The sequence below is a fragment of the Syngnathus acus genome, chromosome 23, assembly GCF_901709675.1.
Source record: "Syngnathus acus chromosome 23, fSynAcu1.2, whole genome shotgun sequence".
NCBI lineage: Eukaryota > Metazoa > Chordata > Actinopteri > Syngnathiformes > Syngnathidae > Syngnathus > Syngnathus acus.
This window is the reverse complement of record NC_051107.1, coordinates 3841349-3863500: the sequence shown is the minus strand read 5'-3', so window position 1 is coordinate 3863500 and position 22152 is coordinate 3841349. Positions and strand designations below refer to the sequence as shown.

At 44.5% G+C, this 22152-nt stretch overlaps 3 protein-coding genes and 1 long non-coding RNA gene across 7 annotated transcripts; 2 read left to right on the top strand and 2 right to left on the bottom strand.

The window, feature by feature from the left end:
• The first annotated feature begins 98 nt into the window (after positions 1 to 98).
• Positions 99 to 5197, top strand: LOC119117395 (nuclear transcription factor Y subunit beta-like). Of its 3 annotated transcripts, none has more exons than XM_037243629.1 (8): positions 99 to 210; positions 1048 to 1138; positions 1226 to 1356; positions 3511 to 3708; positions 3862 to 3940; positions 4042 to 4121; positions 4236 to 4425; positions 4877 to 5197. In XM_037243629.1, the coding sequence occupies exons 2-7, from the start codon at positions 1048 to 1050 to the stop codon at positions 4266 to 4268; spliced, it is 612 nt and encodes a 203-aa protein (XP_037099524.1). In that variant the 5' UTR covers positions 99 to 210; the 3' UTR covers positions 4269 to 4425; positions 4877 to 5197. The 3 variants fall into 3 exon arrangements, with proteins under 3 accessions (XP_037099524.1, XP_037099525.1, XP_037099526.1); XM_037243631.1 differs by lacking the exon at positions 99 to 210 and adding an exon at positions 245 to 485; XM_037243630.1 differs by lacking the exon at positions 4877 to 5197 and having other exon boundaries at positions 4236 to 4567.
• On the bottom strand, positions 4140 to 8928 carry LOC119117394 (histidine ammonia-lyase-like). The gene is made up of 21 exons (XM_037243628.1): positions 8627 to 8928; positions 8488 to 8539; positions 8388 to 8412; positions 8236 to 8310; positions 7998 to 8070; positions 7858 to 7924; positions 7729 to 7766; positions 7536 to 7661; positions 7324 to 7463; positions 7212 to 7259; positions 6948 to 7095; positions 6755 to 6850; positions 6611 to 6669; positions 6445 to 6525; positions 6142 to 6207; positions 5866 to 6031; positions 5660 to 5794; positions 5476 to 5584; positions 5332 to 5401; positions 5191 to 5272; positions 4140 to 4411 (listed from the first exon to the last, which is right to left on the bottom strand). Exons 7-20 carry the CDS (start codon positions 7763 to 7765, stop codon positions 5216 to 5218), a joined length of 1338 nt encoding a protein of 445 aa, XP_037099523.1. The 5' UTR covers position 7766; positions 7858 to 7924; positions 7998 to 8070; positions 8236 to 8310; positions 8388 to 8412; positions 8488 to 8539; positions 8627 to 8928; the 3' UTR covers positions 4140 to 4411; positions 5191 to 5215.
• A 3770-nt stretch (positions 8929 to 12698) lies between these two features.
• LOC119117020 lies at positions 12699 to 18168 on the bottom strand. Of its 2 annotated transcripts, none has more exons than XR_005096404.1 (3): positions 16110 to 18168; positions 15561 to 15922; positions 12699 to 12726 (listed from the first exon to the last, which is right to left on the bottom strand). It is a non-coding gene; the product is annotated as an uncharacterized LOC119117020 (long non-coding RNA). The 2 variants fall into 2 exon arrangements; XR_005096405.1 differs by having other exon boundaries at positions 17825 to 18167.
• Positions 13496 to 21081, top strand: podxl (podocalyxin-like). The gene is made up of 8 exons (XM_037242941.1): positions 13496 to 13902; positions 18233 to 18781; positions 18853 to 19055; positions 19137 to 19160; positions 19247 to 19379; positions 19446 to 19489; positions 19568 to 19687; positions 19768 to 21081. Exons 1-8 carry the CDS (start codon positions 13860 to 13862, stop codon positions 19960 to 19962), a joined length of 1311 nt encoding a protein of 436 aa, XP_037098836.1. The 5' UTR covers positions 13496 to 13859; the 3' UTR covers positions 19963 to 21081.
• Positions 21082 to 22152: the final 1071 nt, after the last annotated feature.

The following is a 22152-nucleotide window of genomic DNA, read 5'->3' as shown; positions in this document are numbered from 1 at the left end:
TAACCCCTTCGGTGGTGGTGATTTGTCCATAATTAAAGCGAGTTTATAAGGAACGGATCTGCGACTGGTTCTTGAACGCACCGTAGCGCCCTACTGGTCAGAGCCGGTAACGCAGCTGTGGCTCCGCGCTGGGACTGGTCCTTTCGCAGCCATTTTCTGTCCAACCAAACAGCCGTCTCAGGAAGGTAACCAACCAGGGCTTCATTGCAGGTCTGTGTCTGGCTCCGGCCAATGATTGCTAACCGATTCCTCGTTAGCTCGAATGGAAATGTCCGTCGTCCGGCTCATTTTTTTTAATTTGTCGTCCGTTCGTAAGGAAGTTATCTCTCCAGCGAAACTTTATAATTGTCGGTTAATACGATTCGGGCCGCAGCCACGTTCCCCTCCGACAAAGAAACAGGGCCGACGCTTTCGGTACCGTGGATGTGAAATGTCCATTTATGCAATGGACGCCGTTTGCGTGAACACCGGTTTAGCCATCGAAGGTAACAGAAAGCCGAATTGCTTGCTTCTTGTTTAATGGTGCATAACAACAACGTATTTTTAATCAGGCAAATTCCGCAAGATACTGGGTTTTGGGGTTATCGCAAGCTAGTGAGCTAGCTGCTAGTTAGCATACCATAGCTATACATGTTTTTTTGATGGTCTTTTTTGGTGGGCTAGTTTTTTTGGATTGCAAAGCAAATGCAATATATTAAGAATTGCACGACAAATACTTAACCAATAGGGCGATATTTCTTAGGCGAAGGGTGCGGTTCGTTGACATTTGAATGCGTAATTTTAGGCGGGTACATCCGAATTACAAATTTTCCCCAGTTACTTTTCCCCCCATAAATAACTGTTTGTAGCATTTGTAAAGTGAACCAATTATTGCTAAATATTGACTTTAATCACTTCATTTAGTACAGCAGCACTGGAAATGAGCAAGTTTGCAGAATAAAAATATTGCAAGGTTGACAACTGGCATATTTTTATCTTATTTTGCATAGCCAGAATAACGCTAAATAGATGCATCTACTAATAAACGGATTCGTGTCTGTTCCCCAGATGGATGGAGACGGTGCCACGACCGATGCCTCTCAGCTGGGCATGGCTGGGGAGTACATCCCATCCGCTCACTATGTGCTGCAGCAAGATGGTAATTGATGGTTTAACCCTTGTAATGGTACAACTTGCTATAACGGCATCTAAACAACAAAATATGCCTATTTCTTTTTCTTTTTAGAGGACCCAGATGAAAATATGAACGACCACGACGACGGTGGCATAAAGGAGAATTACAGGGAGCAGGACATTTATCTTCCCATCGCCAACGTGGCTCGAATAATGAAAAACGCCGTCCCGCAAACTGGAAAGGTTCGTTCGCAGGCCTGCAATGCTTACTTAGAGGTCACGTCAAAGTCAGCTTTATTGTCAATCCCTTCATATGTCAAGACACACAAAGAAACCGAAATTCCGTTTCCTCCATCCCACGGTGACGAGACATACAAGTAGGCGACACAAAACAAAAACAAGAAGGCACAAACCATAAATAATAAATAAAACGAAATGAGCGATGAATAAATAACAGACGAATAACCCATTAAATAAGAGGGGCAAAACCGAGCCAGTGCGCATACAGCAAGAACAGGACGCTACGCTGAAAGTTTCAGCGTAGCGAGTTCAGGATCCTAACAGCCTGGAGTACGAAGCTGTTGGAAAGTCTGGTGGTGCGGGAGCGCAGGCTCCTGTACCGCCTCCCAGAGGGCAGAAGTTCAAACAAAGAGTGAGCGGGGTGACTCACATCACTCACAATCTTGGTCGCCTTGCGGGTGAGATGGGAGGTGTAAATGTCCTTCAAGGAGGGGAGAGAAGCACCAATAGTCTTACTAGCCGTTTTCACTATGCGCTGCAGGGCCTTCAAGTCGTGGTCAGTGCAGCTGCCACCCCAGACAGCAATACAGCTGGAGAGGACGCTCTCAATGGTGCCGCGGTAAAAAGTAGTCATGACGGCCGGAGGAGCCCCCGCTCGCCTGAGTTTCCGAAGGAAGTACAGGCGGCGCTGGGCCTTCTTCGCCAGCGACGCGGTGTTGGTGGACCAGGAGAGATCCTCACTGATGTGCACCCCCAGGAACCTGGCGCTGCTCACTCTCTCCACCACAGCACCGTCGATGGTCAGCGGCAGGTGTTGGGCGTGACCCTTCCGGAAGTCAACAACAATCTCCTTGGTCTTGTCGACATTCAGCAGGAGGTTGTTGTCCCTGCACCACGCGGTCAGAAGGTCAACCTCCAGCCTGTATTGAGTCTCGTCTCCCTTGGTGATGAGACCCACCAGAGTCGTGTCGTCAGCAAACTTCACTATGCGGTTGCCGCTGCAGGTGGCAGCGCAGTCATGCGTCAGGAGGGTGAAGAGCAGCGGACTGAGCACGCAGCCTTGGGGGGCCCCTGTGCTCAGCGTGATGCTGGCGGAGATCTTGTCGCCAACACGTACCACCTGTGGCCTCTGACAGAGGAAGTCCAGTAGCCAGCTGCAGAGGCAGGTACTGAGGCCCAGCTTGTCAAGTTTGCCGATGAGACGCTGCGGCACAATGGTGTTGAAGGCAGAACTGAAGTCCACAAACAGCAACCTCACATACGAGTCCTTCCCCTCCAGGTGGGTGAGGGCAGAGCAGATGGCATCCTCAGAGGACCGTTTGGCCCGGTACGCAAACTGGAAGGGGTCAATGGTGGGGGGGAGAACTGACCGGATGTGCTCCAAGACAAGCCGCTCAAAGCACTTCATGATGATGGGCGTAAGTGCCACGGGGCGGTAGTCATTGAAGCAGGACGGAGCAGGCTTCTTCGGCACAGGTACGATGGTGGCAGCTTTGAAACACGACGGGACGATGGCCTGCTGCAGGGAAGTGTTAAAGATGTCCGTGAAGACACCCGTCAGCTCACCAGCGCAGTCCTTCAGCGCTCGACCCGGGATGTTGTCCGGGCCCGCCGCCTTACGGATGTCGATAGCGGCAAGCGTCCCCCTCACGCTATCGGCGGAGAGGCACAGGGGCAGCTCGTGGGAAGGGGGAGTGGCCTTCAGCGGGCAAGTGCTGTTCTGAGCGTCGAAGCGAGCAAAGAAGCGGTTGAGGTCATTGAGCAGACGGACGTCGCCATCACAGCTCTGCGGCGCGGGCTTGTAGTCCGTGATGGTCTGAATGCCCTGCCAAAGGCGCCGTGCGTCCCTGCTGTCCTTGAAGTGGGCGGTAATTTTGCCCGAGAACACCCTCTTCGCGTCTTTGATGCCCCGGGACAGGTCGGCCCTCGCAGTCCTCAAGCCAGCCTCATCCCCCGCCCGGAAGGCTTTGTCCCTGGCCCGCAGCAGCCTGAAGACAGCCCCCGTCAGCCATGGCTTCCGGTTAGCCCGAGTGACGACGGATATTGAGTGTGTCACATCATCAATGCACTTCCCGATGTAGGAGGAAACAGAGTCAGTATACTCCTCAATGTCCACATGCATCGGAACCCGACGCGACAATCCGTCTCCGTCTGCAGATTGCGAAGGACGCCAAGGAGTGCGTGCAGGAGTGCGTGAGCGAGTTCATCAGCTTCATCACGAGCGAGGCGAGCGAGCGCTGCCACCAGGAGAAGCGCAAGACCATTAACGGCGAGGACATCCTGTTCGCCATGTCCACGCTGGGCTTCGACATGTACGTGGAGCCACTCAAGCTCTACTTGCAGAAGTTCCGAGAGGTGAGACATGAGTGCTGGTCTTAACCGCTTGCATATGTACTTATTACGCATTTAAAAAAATAAATAATAATAATTTTACCGCTCACGTCTATTGACCTTGACCACTTGCATTACAATGCGTAAAAATAAATGGGCTATATTTCTATTCACCAGGCAATGAAAGGGGAGAAAGGCATGCCTGGTGTGTCTGTGGGCGAAAGCCTAGGGGAGGAGCTCACGGACGAGAGCTTCAGTAAGCTGACTTTAATACTATATATTTATTTGGCTACCCACCCTGATTGTTTTCAAAAGCAATTTCTGTTTAACAATTCTGTCATTTTCCACTCTTTGCAGCAAACCCTCTCCCAGCAGGAATTATAACAGCGGATGGTCAGCAGCAGAACGTCATGGTGTACACCACCTCATATCAACAGGCAGGCAGAGACTCTTGACATGTTTTCGGAAATATTGTATTGACTTGGTTGAATTTTACACTTGATGGCTTTCCATAGAGTCAACTCTGACCCCACTTATACTCTGTCGTGCAGATTCCCACCGTACAGCAGATACAGTTTTCATGACAAGGCCTCACCTTCAGCGTGAAAACTCGAGCTGCGCTCGCTGGATGAACGTCCGAACTTGGCGCGGGTGGAAAAGAGGCCATCAAGGAGAAGGACCGGGTGCTTGCGTCCGCTGGGCACCCTCCATGTACAGACAAAATCACCTGTTGAGTAGAAAGTACCATATTTTTCTGAATAAAAGTCGCTCCAAAATATAGGTCGCGTTAGCCCTAAAATGCACAATAACGTGAAAAAAAACATAAGTCGCTCCGGAGTATAAGTCGCATTTTGGGGGAAATTTATTCGACAAAATCCAACACCAAGAACAGACATGAACGAGCAACAACAGGCTAAACGATAGGTATGCTAACGTGACATAAACACAAACGAAGAGCTGAGAACGGGCCTGACGTAACATTCAGAGTTATTCAAATAACTATTACATAAATAACACGTTTATAAAACCATCTGACGTCACTTGAAATTCAAATTACAGTAATCCCTTGCTACATTGCGGTTTCACTTGTTTTTTTTAATTTTTGAAAAAATTCACAAAAGTTGCTCAGTATAAGTCGCCCCCCTCCACCCAAACTATGAAAAAAAACGCGATTTATAGTCCGAAAATTACGGTAGTTTCTAGTCCCGCTTAATTTGCGTCACATGAACAAAGGTCCATCTGTGTAGTTGTGTGGTACCAAATGTGTAGGATTTTTAACCAAACTTCCTGGACAAGTTGTTTTTCATTTGAAAGGTTTATCTTGATGTGATGTAATTAGTGATCAAGCAATAGCGTGTCTGCTTTGATGATGTTTTTTTTTTTTTGTAAATTCACCCAGTTTATGTGCTTGTGTTTCACAATTCATTGGAATACAATCAGTTGTGATGTGTGTAAAGTTAACAGTATTTTTTATTTATAGAACAAACCTGCCCAATGAAATGGAACCTGAATATTTTTGTCCTCTTGTGTCTCATTCTTTCATCTTGCTTCTGTATTTGTCCATGTATGGTTGAATCTCAGCCCACACCTGCAAACAGTCACAAATTGATACTGTACGACTATTTTAAATAATCGGGGCACACTTGCCTTTTGCCGTCTGAGGAGTGTGTGAGCCGCCTCGATATCATGGCTCATGATGCGGTCTTTATCCCAAGCACTGGGGAGAAGACATTTGTTAGCATTAGCAGAAGTTACGTGAAAATTTGTTGGCATATCATTGAGAGCGCACACCTGACGACAGAGCGGACAAGCCGGTAGACCCTCTCCAGAGGCGCAGTGGTCTCGAGTGGACGTAGGAACTCCAGAGCCTGACAGGCAGCCAGCAGCTCGATGGCCAACACTGAAGAAAATACATTTTCATACATGAACATAAGGCATACATGAAGGGGGGGGGGGGGGGGGGGGGTTGTATGACCTTGCTCTACATGCTCCACGATTCTGAGAGCTTTGCGGGCAGCCCAGCCGCCCATGGACACGTGGTCTTCCGTGGCGGCACTGGTGGATAGGGAGTCAACGGAGGACGGGTGACACAGAGCCTTGGACTCGGAAACTACAAAAGGGGTACAACATTTTTAATATTATGGTAATTGTTTACGGAAAACAGACGGTACGGGGACGAACCCAAAGCAGCGGCGGTACAGTGTGCGATCATGAAGCCCAAGTTCAAGCCTCCGTCTTGGACCAAGAAAGCCGGCAGCTCGCTGAGAGGCGGGTTCATCAGCCTTTTGATCCTCCTCTCGCTTAAATTGGCCAGCTCGTGCACACCGATGGCCAGGTAGTCCAGTGCCTGAACATAAATAGTGCTGCTTCATTGTATCCAACAACTCCCTTTCCACTTTTCTTGCCAACCCAAATAGAATTAGAGTGGATGGATCATCATCTATGACATCATCGTACCTTGGCAGGATACTCTCCGTGGAAATTCCCTCCAGAAATGACCTCATTCATCTCAGCAAAGACCAGCTGAAGTCAAGTTGAGGACCCACCATGCAAGTTTGACGTAATTGAGGGGGGGGGAAACACTTCCACCTTGTGGACATGTTGTGAATTACATCCAGACAGATTGAAAAGCAGGTTTAGAGGTCCGCACAAGAATATATCAATTGAAATACACATTAGAATAATAATTTTTTAAATAATAATAATTGAATAAAGAACAATAAAAAAAAAATCATTTCTAAAAATGTTCTTGAAGGATACAGGGTTGTCAGTGGCACTGTTCATCTCCGTTGAAATGATCATCTGCACAAACTTGATGGTGTCATTCACAATTCCATGAACCTGCAACGAGCAAAAGCGTGCAGCCAATCCAAAGAAAACCAACAGCGAATCAATAAAACAAGAAAAATGTCAAATGAAACCTTACCTGTGGGATGCAACGCAGCGTGTAGGCATCCTGGACACGGTTGCAGGATCTGTGACTTTCTTCAGCAAGATCATTGACTCAATCAGCATTTATTTATGACACAGCAATTGAAATATTTAATCACAGCCCTTTATAGCAATCCACCTGAAATCTGTGAAGGGAAACCGGGGGAGTCCAAAAGAGCGCACAGCCTCTCGGCCACTTCCTTCTGTCCAGGATGTGGTTTCACCGCATGTATGGCTACAACACAGCAAAACATAAAGGGGATGAGAATAATAATTCATTTGATGATGTGTCTGGTGCGTGCTGCACTTTATCCCGGTCCGACCCGAGTTACCAGGATGGAAAGGTCGCACGCTTCCTCTCAGGGCCTCTAAAGTTAAAGCGGCGACGACATCAGCTTGTCTGGCGATGGCCAACGCCCGCTCCACAGCCTCCGCTCCCAGAGATGAGATCATCTGAGTGCCGTTGATCAGAGCTAAGCCCTAACGTCACAGATCACAAATTGAAAGGACTATAAAGTGACATTTTTTAGGCATTTGTCAAAATTGTATGGGAATAAAATTTAAATATTTTTCAATAATACTCAAGGGATCCTTACCTCTTTTGGCTTCAGCACAAGAGGTTTGAGACCATGTCCTTCCAGCACCTGCAAAAATGAATGACCTGACATTTTCTGACTCTGGTTCTTACTTGAGGAAAGCCCAACTCACCGCCTTGGCCTGGGCCCAGCCGCTTTGTGGCGACCACATTCTGCCCTCCCCCATCAAACCCAGCGCCAGGTGGGCCAGGGGGGCCAGGTCGCCGCTCGCCCCCAGCGTGCCTTTCTCTGGTACCCAGGACAGGCAGGACGCTGGAGCACGCAAATGTTAAGATGAAAGAATTGATTTGCCAACTTCAGCATCATGTTCTGGCAAACGCGTACCATTGAAAGCCTTGATGATGTCATCAAGTGTTTCCATGGAGATCCCGCTGTAGCCTTTAGCCAGGACATTGATCCTCTGCACCAGCAGCATCCGTGTTCTCTCCGCGCTCAACGGGGAACCCACACCTTCGCACACAAACGCAAGTGAGATCGCTCGCTCATTGGAGGAATACTTTAGCGCGTCAAACTCTACCAGCACTGGTGGAGCGAATAAGATTCTCTTGCAACATCCTGCAAACAAACAAAAGGAAAAAATGGAACATCCTCAGGAACAATACTTGTGTTGATTCAATAAGTTCTTGCTCATGGATGTTTGACTTACACAAGTTGGTCATTCGGTATGAGCGTGTGAGCAAATTTACCAAAGCCTGTGTTGACTCCATACACAACTGCAGATACATATAATAAGCACTGTGAGCATTTCAAAGTTTTTTTTTCTTCTCTTAATACGGTACAAAATACCTTTTCCTTCCTTTATAAAGCCATCAATCACTGCTCTGCATTTGATGACCCTGTCCACTGCTTCTGGGGTTAGCTGAGGGGGAGGGAATGGAATAAAAATTCAAATGGAAACTAAAGAAAAATATAAATTTGCATCTAAATAAAAATATACAACGATTTTAGAGAAACTAAAAGTGGTGGTGAAAATCGTAAAGCAGTCTTGGTGAAAAGTAAATAATAATAAATTAATCAAACTCACCTTTACTTTGAACAAGCCTTGGCCTAAAGCCACCAGATCTGCTGTGGTCAGACTGTTGCCATCCAGAGAGAGGAACTACCAAGACCCACATAAAAAAAAAAAAAAAATCAGATTTATTAAATTTGTATAAATAAAAAGACAAGAGAACAAACCTCTGTGGGCTCCTGATAGTCTTGCCTATTTCAAAGCAAGTCAAAGAAGTAGAACGAGAAAACTGGATGGGAATATCTTTCAAAGGCATTGAAAGGATACACAGAGGTGGCCAGTGGAGAGAAACCAAGCTCGTCATCTTCATCCGCCAATACTTCGAAAAGACATGAGACAAAATAATTACTTTCATTTTAGCACCAGAAGGTCAGCTCTCATTTCAATACGAGTTTAAGACACTGACTTAATTGAATGAAGTCGTTGTGGTCGAGGATGGCCGCCGCGCAGTCATCATGGTCCAGTAGCTCGCCGCCTCGACACCGGCGCGCGACGAACTCCGACTCATCGTGTTCCAGATTTTTTGCCCGGCGATGCCGTTGCAGGGCCGCAGAGCCGAGTGACCGGATGGAGGGTGAGGGAACCCCGATGGGCACCCTAAACCAATCACCCCGAACACAGACAGACGCAGATGCATTGGAGCAAATCAATGGATGGGAGACAGATTACTGACTGCTGGCTGACTGAACTCGTTTTATTTTGGACATATAACCACACCTTCCCTGACTCATTAACAGAGATGGGGACTCGAGTCACTGTGACTTGGACTCGAGTCGACTCGAGTCACTGTGACTTGGACTCGAGTCGACTCGAGTCGCTGTTTTGATGACTTGTGACTTGACTTGACAAAAATAAGAAAACTTGAGACTCGACTTGGAAGTTAAAGACTCGGGACTTGACTTGAGACACGATGACTTGAATGACTTCCGTGTTATTTAGTTTATGTTTTCAGTTTGAATATAAAATTAATAATACATTTAAAAAAGTAATATCGAGGCTGAGAATGGCGTTGTCATGATTGGATCGCAACCCTGTCAATCAATCGTGCCCTCTCTACCTACCCAACGTGTTTATTGGAGAATCACGCCCCTTTATATCAGACATGCACAAACATGTCAGCGGGAGCGGTACCTTCGGCTATCGTAATTACCTTTATGACGGCAAAAGACGGACAGCACAGTGCAAGATATGCAACAGAAACATTTCAGACAGCCAGACGACTTTGTCCGTTTGAAGTTTATAGAGCTCTGGTGTCTCCAGATGTTACAGATGAAACATAAAATGTTTCTAATGCTCGTTAATGTGTTTCTTCTTTCAGATTTATTTCAGATTATTTTTTCATATTTGCAACTCAAATGTGTCAGACACTGTCGGCAGACGTTCATTTTGTTTAGATTGAGCTGTCAATCATTGTATGAGGTCATTTCTTTTTTGTTTGATTCCATGGTGTATTTTACTGAATATCAGTAATTACAGTGCAAATCCAAATTATTGTCATATTTTTTTAAACAGGTTAGACACATTGGACAATGATGGTTACTTAAAGTTACTTATATCTTGTCTTTTCACGTTACTAAGATCAGATTCTGCGGGTAAAATTGCAATAATAAGGTGACTTGACTTGGACTTGACTTGGACTTGCCCAAGAAAAAAATGACTTGGGACTTACTTGAGACTTGAAGGTTAAGACTTGAGACTCACTTGAGACTTGCACATGTGTGACTTGGTCTCATCTCTGCTCATTAACACCCCCTTTCTAAATTCCAATATTTGTTCAATGCCTTGGGAATTTGTTGCAACTTTTCCTTTAAATGCTATCAGTGTCCAAACTGGTTGAATATTATACAACACATGCAGATGGATGACAAATTAACATTGTACGATGGAAGTAACTCAAATGTCATATTTTCTGTTGGTGCCCCACCCCCCCTCGCTGCAAGTGGATTGAAGTAACTTAAACATTTGTCAGAATTGCTCTCGGTGGTCCTTCCTCCGTGCCCCTGGGCTGCAACCGCACTTCCTCCTATAGAACCGCAGGAACTGCCCTTCATACTTTTTGCTCTATTTGCAGCTTCCTGAGCCGCACCCATTCGAGGAATAAACGGCCCACTCTGGTGTCACCGCTGTCGGACAGGCAGAACCAGAACGTCTCTGCGCATCCAGAACTTCATTTGCTGTTCCTGCTTTTCAAACACATCAGTCCATCTCTCCGCTTGCAACCCCTCCCATCCATCCCCTTGTTGTATTTGCGTCAGGCTATAAATAACACGTGCCCGGGGTCAAGTTGTTACCACATTCATCCATGCGGGCAGACGTAAACAAACCTGACCACCAAAGATTTGGAAATCACGGAAAATCTGTATGAGAAAATTTTGCGTCAACAACTCCCGTCACATCGCCCGTGCAGAATAATATAGTTGTCCATTAACAATGTTATTGCCAGGCGAACCCAAGTTCAACTTTTTTTTCGGTTTAATCAAAAATCGTTGGCATGTGCACACTGACTACTAGTTAACACGCGGTTCAATGGTACAGGTTAATTTTGAACACCAAGTTAGAGTCTACCAATGCACATTTTTTTTCTAATTAAAAAAAAAAAGTTTGAAAAGCGTTTTTAAACCATTGAATGCAAATGTATTTCATCCCTAAGGTACATACAACTAAATTGTACGTAAATTTATTGTACTGGATTAAAAAGAAAAAAAAAATACATGCCCAGTTTGAACATTTAATTAAGTGATTATTTGGTGTACCACAAGAGTCTATGTCCAGTACCTTTAATTTCTGTCTTTTATTTATTTATTTTGTCATGTTAAAATGTCTAAAAAAGTAACAAGCCTATTTTGACAAGATTTTGAAACATAATATCTAACTGGGAACCGTCCCAAAAAATACTCAACGTCTGCTGTGGATCTCGCCAACAGTTTGCAGCGATAGCGCCAGCAGATAAGTCAGCTCTCTGTGAATCCTATCGGCCAAAGATAGAAGTATCACTCCGTCATTCTTTTTTATCTGGGGAAGGCGTACACACCTCCATCTTCACTTTCACCTTTGACCCCATCTACTGATGCGTGACCCCAAAAAGGAGAGCTGACAGCAAAGCGCCTCAGTTAGAGTCGAGGGAAGCGCCATCTGCTTCAACCCAGAACTCCCTGACACAATTTTGTTTTCCACCCCCTCCCCTCAACACACGTGCGCACTCCTTAATGCTCCAGATGCCGCTCCGCTTGGTACCAGATAACAAGGTGTGGAGTGTTCTGCATCCAATCATTACACGGCGCGTCCCCCCACGCCGCACGCTGTAGCAAGTCTGACAACTGTTTACCGATTAAATATTTGTGATTCTCCTTGAACAAGACCAAAACATCATACGTCTTTTCCAAAGTACCTTGAATACAACTCCTCACCTTTAACCTAAAATAGCTCAAGTTAGCCATTTAGTACTTTTAGCTACGCTAGAACGTTAGCATGTCCATTTGAAAGTCAAGTGTTGTGCGTGCTTAGACTGAGCCGATTGTTCCTCGAGGATTAAAGAAGTACTCTGGATGTATGGAGAGAAAACGTGGCCACTCCAGTCTGGACTGCCTGCCTGGGGAAACTTTAACGCAAAAGCAACAATTCGGCATCTCAAAGCATGTCGGGGAAGAATGGAAGCACCCGTCAGTGTTTGAGTGACGGGATGACAAACGACGGAAGGGAGCGAGGGAAGGATGTGTCACATCATTTCCGGAGAGAGTGAGCTTTGTGTCTCGTTTGAGTCGGAAGTATTTTCAAAAGATGCAACGCACGCAAAGCTAGAATGTCAACACAAATGACTGGAACCTTCTTTTATCAATCAATCTAGGTTGGCGAGGCGGGATAATAAACTGATTTGGGGGATACCGAAAAAAATGAAATGTCATCCTTTCCCCTTCGGACGTCGGTGGCGAGTAATCGCCGCGGATTTGTATGCGTGCCGTGTTTATACACACACAAACTAGTGGCATCGGGCCCTGCCCTCTCATGTCCGGCGTTTGAATTCCTCACTTGTGAGCTCAGCCGCTCCATCCCGTCCAACTTTTCTGTCCTGCAGTCTAGCAAACTGAGAGAGTGGGGGGGGGCACTGTACCCCCCCAAATCCATCCTTCATTAGCTTCCACAATGACATGAGCATTTTAAGAATGTGGTGCAAACGCATCACCCCACCATGGACTCCTCCAGATCTACCCCCCCCCCCTACTTCAACAAACGTCTGGTGCTCATCAGCGCCTCTATCAGTGTTTGTGAAACGGTACCAATCGCTGGGTGGTAGCCGGGTAATCCCACTCGTAATCTAACATTGCTTTTTTTGGTTTCAATTTATGTTGAGCATCCATCAGGATTCAAATTCTTGGTTCATTATTGGGTTGGGGGGGAGTGTTTTTAGTTTTAAAAGGAAAGCAATTGCGAATTACATACCTTTGAAATTGGTGAAGAGTGGATATGAGAGTTTTTTCTCCCCATGTTGTTTCATGTGCGTGTTGACGTCTGGGGAAAGAAGTAGCTTGGATAAGATCAGGGGTGTGGAAGTTTTCCTGGCCGTTTCCTGCCACTGCATCAGTTATTTAATAATGGCCGGCAGGAAACTAAAGAAAGAGAGAGGAGGAAAAAAAAAAAAAGCTTCAAAGTATGACGTTTGAACAATTTGAGAAGAATACACAATTTGGCCATTGATGTTTCACTTTGGTCCTGATACGTGACATTTCGCAGGTAACGGAACGCTATGCTAAATTTGATACTAAAATGTGCTGAATTAAGTTTCAATTTTGAAGGCTAGACTTGTTTATATATATTTTTTGTTTTAGTGTGTTTATCTTATGGCTCCCCCTACAGTTGTGGAGTGTCATTACATTTCGAGACCAAGTTAACAAATTAACATTGTTTGAGGGACAAACATAGCTAATTTATTTGAGCATTTGAAAGTTACGTTTCATGACTTTATATTTTATTTGCTGTCATTGTTTTGTGCTATTTTTCATTATTGAGTTCCAGTTTTACATGTCTATCTGTGTATTTGAAGAGTTTTCTCAATTTTGTATGCTGATGATACATTTTTGTGTTTGTACCCAAATGTCACGATCTGACAGAATGCTGACTTTCCCCTGCGATCAAACGCTCTGGTGAGACTTCACCCCTCGTCCTTGATGTCACGCACCATTTTGGTAGCGGAGGGCCTCATTGTCTCCCCATTTCCTTTGTTATTTAAAACGCCGCGCCGGGATTGGCCCGCCCGCGCTCTTGATAAGGGAGGCAGGCATGCTTCGGGGATGGCAATGAGCAACGCTTTAGTGCAAGAGCGAGGGCCGCGTTGAGCACAATACCAGCCAGGATCGAAAGGGAGAGGGAGGGAGCAAGCGCAGCCAAGGAGACGGCAGAAAAACTCACCCCCCCCTCCTCCAAAATCTCCATCCCTGCAAAGAGGGCCCGGGACGCAAGCATGCACAAAAGCATTCTTGGCTTTAGCTTTTAAGGAAGAAAACACAAAAGGCCCGCACGGCAAGATCATTTACTTCCAATTGGAGGAGAAAGGCGTGAAGGCTCCAGTTTTAGCAAACTTGAAAACTCATCCGCTGCATGAATGATAGCGACATCTGGGAGAAGGAGAAGAACGCACAAATAGGATGGCAGCCACCATGAGGATCACGTGTTTGCTGCTATCGTTTAGTGAGTACACGAGTTTTTACTCTTTGCATCGGCGGGAAAAAAAAGAATGAGAAATCGGAAGCGTAAAAGAAGCAACAGGTGTGCTCACGTGGGATGCTCACGGAGTCATTTTGGGGTCACCAATTTAAAGTTAGTTTGAAGACTCGCATTTCTTTTAACTTTGTTCATACAGCATGATCAGTGCTTATTTTGATTTTTCAAAGTTTAAATAAAAAAAATACTAAAATGCAATATACGTAAATGTATTAAAATTCTATTCATTTAAATTACATTAACCTAGAATTATTGAAATCGGTAAGTTATGTTGAATTATTACAGTTGCATGTATTTTTCTACATTAAAACAGACATTAACAATACAATGAATCTACATTTTTTTCAAAACAAAATTTAAAAAGTTAGTTTGAATACTAGCATTTCTTTTAACTTTGTTCATACAGCATTATCAGTGCTTATTTTGATTTTTCAAAGTTTAAATTAAAAAAATACTAAAATGCAATATACGTAAATCTATTAAAATTCTATTCATTTAAATTACATTAACATAGAATTATTGAAATAGGTAAGTTATGTTGAATTATTACAGTTGCATGTATTTTTCCACATTAAAACAGACATTAACAATACAATGAATCTACATTTTTTCAAAACAAACTTGTGAAATTATTATAAAATGATCAATTACATTACAATTAATTTGTTACATTTAATTTAAAAAATTAAAAATATTATTTCAAATGTATTGAATATAAAAATTAAATGTTTGAAATGAAGGGGTTAAAAAAAAAAGAACTAGCCTTTTTATCCGTCTTCATGTTGGCGCTATGCAATCAGTACCAAGGTCGTTGTAATCATATCTGAAAGTAGGACTAAGAGCTGAAACATCTGCCCCCACAACTACCCCCCCCGCCCCAAGTGAAGGGCTTCTCACCACACACACAAACATCTTGAATAATGAAGTGGACCCATGACCTCCCTCCCTGGCGGCAAGTAAAGAGATTTTCTTCAATTATGCACCTGCCTCAGCCACCGCATTACGAGAATTCAAATGCGAGCTTTTATTTTTCCGCCCTGGGAAAAGCAACGTGTGTGACACAGCCGTCCCCTTGATAGAAAACCCGTCAGCACAATACAAACGCCTAAAAATAGAAAGAAGTGTGTGAACATGCATGGCTGTGTGCGTATTTGTTTGTTTGTTTTTAAGGGGGGGGTTCATACACTAACTCCTAAACCGGGAATGGAAATACAAGATTCAAAATATCATACCGAAACTTATAAAATAAATAAAATTATATCTTATAAACTTATAAAATAAAAAAATATAATAATTAAAAAAATAAAAGAATAATAAAAACTTAAATTATATTATTACAATGATTTTTATATACCCTGGTTTATCAAATACGATTAATAAAAAAAACAATACAAATGTTTCTTATCAGGGCTTATGACTTTTGCATTATTTTGGATTATTAACATCGCCAATGAAGTTGTAATATGTAGCAGGCGTGGCAAATTCATTAATGAGTCCGCCAGGTTAAACCAGGAGTCAAAAGGTCACTTCCAAAGTAGTTAACCAAACTGTTGGGTGAGTTTTGGTCACTTTGACCTGATGCTATCATATGCTCACATTTAGTGTCAAAGCAACCTACGACTTACCTCCCAAAAAATACTTGAATCAAACGGCTGGATGTTGGCCGACAGGAAGAGGTCGCATCATTGGTTATCAGTCCTCACCAGGACTTCCTAACGTCACGCAGACCATCTGTCCTCTCTGGGTTGTGACCAGTCCATTTCCTACAAGATAACAGACGCTCCAGGACACCAGGGTGCCGAACGGGGGAGCGAGGGGGGAGACGCTGCCTGTTTTGGCACATTGCTTCGGTGTCTTTGCTGGCCAGTAAGCATGGGAGAGAAGTGAGAACAATAGGTGGAGGGGGGGAAAATACTTTCGATCAACATCCTGGTTCCCAAGGAGGGTGTGGTAGCAGGAGATGGAAGAAGAATCTTTTCATGTGGGCCTGGTGGAATTAAAAAAAAAAAAAAAAAGTTAGTAAAAACAATTGCATAACAACATTTTATATTCATTTACTAATGGGAGTCAGTTACAAGAACAGAATTGCGTTTGTGCTACCAGTACTTCCCTTTTATTGTTTTCAATATTTACGAGTTGGAGCATCTTGCTTGTGTATGTTTTGCTTTTATTACCTCTGCCAAGGAAGTTATAATACTTTATAGGCACGCTGGGTCAATTGTAACCCCACTCAATCAAATATGGTTCCCTTTCTTTTGGACCTAATAAGGACAATATGAGGGTGTATTAACCGAGACGTGCATTTTATCTCGGACTGAGTTTTGACTGCTCACGCAGGATGTCATCATTTATGCATATCCCGACAGCGGTTTGACATTTCGTGACAGATCGCCTCCACACTGCGAGCCCACATTCTTCTCTTGAATGCCATGATGCTCTCCCAGGTGTCAGACATTCATCAAGCCCAGCGACTGGTACCGACCCGGACCTCCTCTGCACCGCATGGTGTCCGCCCTGTTTTCGTTCATTTTTTTTTTTTTTATCTGGCTCGTCATAGCATTTCAACTCCTGGTTGCAACATCCATCAGAGCAGACTGTTCAAATTAGCTATGTTGATCAGATGAATACATTTATAGGCGGCATTTAAAGCTATCTTGATTCACGTTTGACCCGTGACGACATTTCGAGGGGTGTGATAATGAACTTTGATCATTAACTTCCTCCGCAGCTTGTGTCAACACGCATACCGGTCTGGTTTCCAAGGACGGGGAGTGTGTGGATAATGTGTGTGGCCGGCCATTTGCATTTGGCAGTTAAATTTACAGCGTCTCTTCATGTTCTCTCCTCTGGCCCTCCTCCCTTTCACTCGTCTCGCTCTTTATTCCCACCGACTACACTCCCGCCCCCCTCACCTCCTAACGGGACCCCTCCCTTATCCGGCTTCCACCCGGTGCCCCCTCACAAAGGCGGGCCGGGCTGAATTAGCTCTCCTGGTGTAACGAGGGATGTGGAATTGTCACACGGGCGCACGTGGGGGCTCTTTGTGCGAGGTGTCACCAAAGTAATGAGGAAGATTTGTCCCACTGGCTCTTTTTGGAGCTCATTGTTTTTGTGATGGGTTCAGTCCTTGGCAAACTACTAACTGGCCGGCAGACAAACACGCTCATAAATGTGTCCGATTTGTAGAGGGAATGTCTTTCTGAACCACTTAGCTCATTTTTACGCTTTTGGAGTCACGCTCTTGTCACCGTATTTAGCAACAAGGAGGTTGGAAATACACGGGAGGCCATAAAATGTAACTAGCAAGTCTGAAAAGATAATTAAGGCTGAACTCAAGAAAAAAAAGAAAACCACTTTAAATGTGGGTGCGTTTGAAGAGGTACAGCAGTCGGGGGGGGGGAGGTCAAATCAAACAGTAGGAGGGCAAAGCGGGTGAGAATACCCTTTGACCTCCCGTGACCTTCCGTCAAGGAGCCATGCACCGCGGGTTCACTATAAAAATGTTATTCCCTCCGCCAAGCACGAAAGCACAAAAGGCAGAACGCTGGTTAGCAGGATTTTAGTGAATCATTTGGAAATTAGCGCTTGATTTCTACTTTTTAAAACAACGTAGCCTTTTTAACATGAGTATCACGCGAGAGGTTTTAGTGCCTTGAACTAGGAGCACCTTTTGACCATCGTGCAAGTGGATCTGATGACCCACAGGTGACCTACATCATGAGGAATGTCCGGGTGAGGTAAAAACAACCTCGGTGGAGATAGTGGCGGGAAAAGAAACAGATGCGGCGGTGACAGCTGAGGGTCAGGGGTTAGGAGGACAAGAAAAATACATTCACTGAACAACCTAGAAATACATCCTGAAAAGTTGTTCAAATATTACATGACATACCTCTTTGCTGGCAAGGTGATGACATCATCTCCGATAAATGCCTCGGCTAATTGTGCTGGTCATCGGTGGTTTTGCGTACGCGGGATATAATACAATAGATGGGCGGAGGTCACAATCCACAGGGGCGGTTGGAGCCAGACGCCATTGTAGTGCAGACGAGGATTGTCCACTGTGCTGCACAAAACACACACACACATGAAAAAGGTAGTGGTCTGCATAGGTGTGGTGTTTCCAAGTTGATTGTATTCAACATCCTGGCCTGGTCGCTAAAAATAGAGCGGCAGATGAAGATGGATAGCTATGGGCGTGTAAGGTTCATATTATTTATATTTTGATAATCTAATGTTCCTTTGTTTGTGACTCCCACTGACCATGTGATATGTTCTTCCTGGATTTTTTTTTTTTTAGGTCTTTTATGTCACAACGCGCACGCAGACGACGTAAGTGCAGCTACCGGAGTCACCGTAACGAAGGATGCGCCCACACAAGGGATGACTGTTAGGCCCACCAAAGTGCCAACCAATGCCAGCATAACTACAATTCAGGCTGTAGTTGATCCCGTGACTCAAAAACTACACACTTTAGCACCGACGAAGAGCGACAAAGTTAAGGTGACGCAGGCCCTGACGATTCCACCGGTGGTCACCTCACTTCCCGTCGCAACGACGGTCGCTCCCAAGGTCACGCCAGCCCCGACGCAAGCCCAAACAAAGGTTGCTACTGCCGCCTCCAATGCGCCACCTACTGTTGGGAAAGCTACCCTCGCCTCGGTTATAACGACAAAAGCCAGCCTGACGGCCGCGACGACGGGCGCCACGCAAGCCCCCGCACCGACCCAAAACGTCATCACGGTCACGCCGACGGGTAAAGTGCCCACAGATGGCACGACGGCGACGATTCAGCTGCCCTCGCGCACCACCGTCATCCTCAAGACAACTCGAGGGGACGTCATAACAGGTGAGGTGTTTTTTTTCCATGCCCAATCCATTTGAACAATCACCAGTAAACATGCATTTTGATCCACTTAGCTGGAACCAGTGCGACCAGCCTCCAACAGACTTCAGGGACGACCAAAGCAGGTGTGACGGAGCAGACCACCATCTCACCGTCTCCCATCCCGGCCTCAACTGCGACCTCCGCGGTCACAACCACAAATGCGACCCCTGGCGCCACATCCTTCGAAAGAACCACAGTGACCACAGCCACTGGAGCTTATCCAAAGAAGTTTTCGGTAAGATGGGACAGTTAAGTACTTATTCAAAATAAAAATTGCTGACATACAATATTGTTTTTTTTCTTTTTCATTGTCTAGTACTCGCTGAACAATGGACAAGAGGTAGGGGTCAATCTTCTGTTCTTAAATTCGAACAGTTTCTACTTCTATGTATCTCTTCACCGACTTTGCCAATTGTGCCCGTTTAGAAGGAGGAAGAAAAAGATCTGGTGGAAGTGTGCAAGCGCCTCATGGGCAACCTGAGGGATGGAAACTGCACCTTGACATGGCGCCACCATAAAGGCAAACTTATGTTCGACTGTGTGGAGATCAACGGCAAAGGTACGGCTGCCTGCTTCCATCCAACCGCAAACAAAAAGCATAAAATATATATTTTTTGTCTTACAGTGAAAACGGCCCTGGCGACTCAGTATTACGAGGAAATAACAAAGGTGGGTTGAATGCTGATTCGGCACATTTATAAGCCGCTAACGTTTACGTTGGATGATTCTTTTGTTGTCCGCATGAAGAAACCGACCGATAACAAAACCCTGATTGCCATTTTGGCTTCGTGCGGCGCTCTGCTGATTATGATCATCATCCTGGCCGTGTGTGCGTCCCACCACCGCAAGCCTTACAATGAAAACCAGGTACATTTGTTTTTAATGTATGCTAGCAAGCAGCCTACAAAAAAAAAAAACTTGATAAAACATCTTTGGAAACTCACCAGCAACACCTGACGGAGGAGCTGCACACGGTGGAGAACGGTTACCACGACAACCCCACACTGGAGGTGATGGAGGTGCAGCCGGAAATGCAGGAGAAGATGGCCCGCAACGGCGAGTTCAACAACGACGGCTGGATCGTGCCCATCGACAACATGCTCAAAGGGAACATCCCCGAAGAGGAGGACACGCACCTGTAGGGAGCGCAAACCTGGCACGGATTAAACACACGACCACCGAGAAACCGGGACTGTGGAGTGGCTGAACAGATTTGACGCCTGACTTCGACATATAACACGAGTGAAGTTACACAATGTGCCTTTACAAAATATTCAATGTATTCTTTGTACACACACACCAGCTTTTATAACCCACAGCTCAGACACTGCAAGATATGAATAATTACATCCAAGTTGGATGTATTAAAAAAATACAGTGGTGCCTTGAAATACCTTTTGAACACAAACGGTGCAGCAACACATGTAGACAGACAACATAATACACATAAGCATGTTCATCTTCAGCAAGGAAGGACAAATATCAGTGCTTCTTTGCGGAGTGATGTGTTTATATAAATATGCTGCCCCCTAGTGGCCAGGGTAAGCTGCATTGGCGTTTCCATACATTTCTATGGAACAAATTTAACTTGTATCTCAAGGCACCATTGTATCAATCAGGAACTCTGTATACAATTTCACAGCCCAGCTAAAAGCTTCTTATTGCCAAACACTGTAAATATCTTATTAGTCTTATTGTTGATGCTGGACGGTTCATTTGTTCAAATGTGCTCAAATGATTTCCTTCCCCGTTAAGCCGATTAATATAGCGCAACTTCAAACTCCAGTAATCTCCTTTTATTTAGCAGATAATTGGTGTGTCCCTAAGAATGTTTATAATTGCCAGTATTGTATTAATAATTGAAACTGTACATATACCACAATGCATTATTTCAAAACATTATTTTTCAAACTCAGTTTCGATTATTATCCATCATTTCTACTAACAACCCGGGCTAAACTTAAGTCTCCGACATACAAAGTTTGTCTCTCAGTCGAGAACAATCAATTGTGCTTAAGTCCTTATTTAGACTTTGGTACCATCTTGTGAAATCTTAGGGTGTTTCAGAAAGAACACAAAATCAACGATGATCGTTGAATAGTGAACTGGTAATATGCAGGGGATTTGTTATTTTAGTGTGTTCCCTCTATTTGTATTTTTTGTATTTATGTATTGTCTGCTGAAAAAGGTGAACAGGGGTCTGACACACTGGAAGTTGTAAATTGTCACTATTTTTGTGCAAATAAAGTTTTTTTTTTCCACAAATTGCTTTTTGAATAGCGGGAAAGAGAAGAAAGGAAACACAAACGTCAGAATATATGAAAACCTGAACAAAATACAATCTTTATTCATTATTTACATTACATACAATGCAATACTACAAGGCTTTCTACACATTCCACAGAGAAGTGCCGAGAGATCGGACAGTACCGCGCTTGGAACTACCCAGTTCCACTCAGGGCTCGAGATGGATGACCGTGTGGTTCAGCGAGGAGGAAATTAAACAATAATATTTGGCATCGCTTTCAAAGAAAAGGTGCTTTTGATTTCCCCCCCCCCCCCCCTCTTCTCAGACACACGGCAACACACACAGCCTATTCCAACACAAAATTTGACCAGTGTTCATGTAAAAGAAGCTTATGGTGGAACCACCGGCTTCCCCTACTTGCGATAATGACGACAAGTCGCCAGTACGGTAAACAAATGCCATTCTGTGTGCATTAATGCCATTTTTAGAATGGCCACACTGGAGTATGCAATGACAAGTCAGAAAATTACAAGAAGAAGTCTAAATATTGGGGGGGTTTGGAGTGAGGAGAAAAGTCAAAACATTGACAGAATTTATTTTATAGTTCATTTACAAAGCTTTAATTTGCACTACACGACTCAGTTAAGGGCATGAATCGTAACTTGCTATAAATTTCCACTAAATATATTTGAGGCAAAAATGACAATTATTGTATCGTAACGATTTTCTTTTTCCAAATTGTTTCTGCTACAATGCTAAGAGACTAAATGCATGGTTACGTACATCAAAAACAAAGGGCATAGTTGATTAAAAAAATGTGTAAACAATGGCCACGTCTTTTTTTCGATCCAAAAATAAGGTAAAACCGCGGAAATTGGCCATCTTTGCACATGTTCCCTAACCGAGTCATATTAATCCCCCCCAGAAATCAATTAACATTACCGTTAATTCATTCAGTGCTTTTCTGTGCTACGATTCAACAAAAACACAAGATTGCACGTTTGTATTGCATACCTGCTTTTTACCAGATCATTTCAACGCGAACGCAACCGAGACGCCGATGCTAATGCGGCTAACACACACA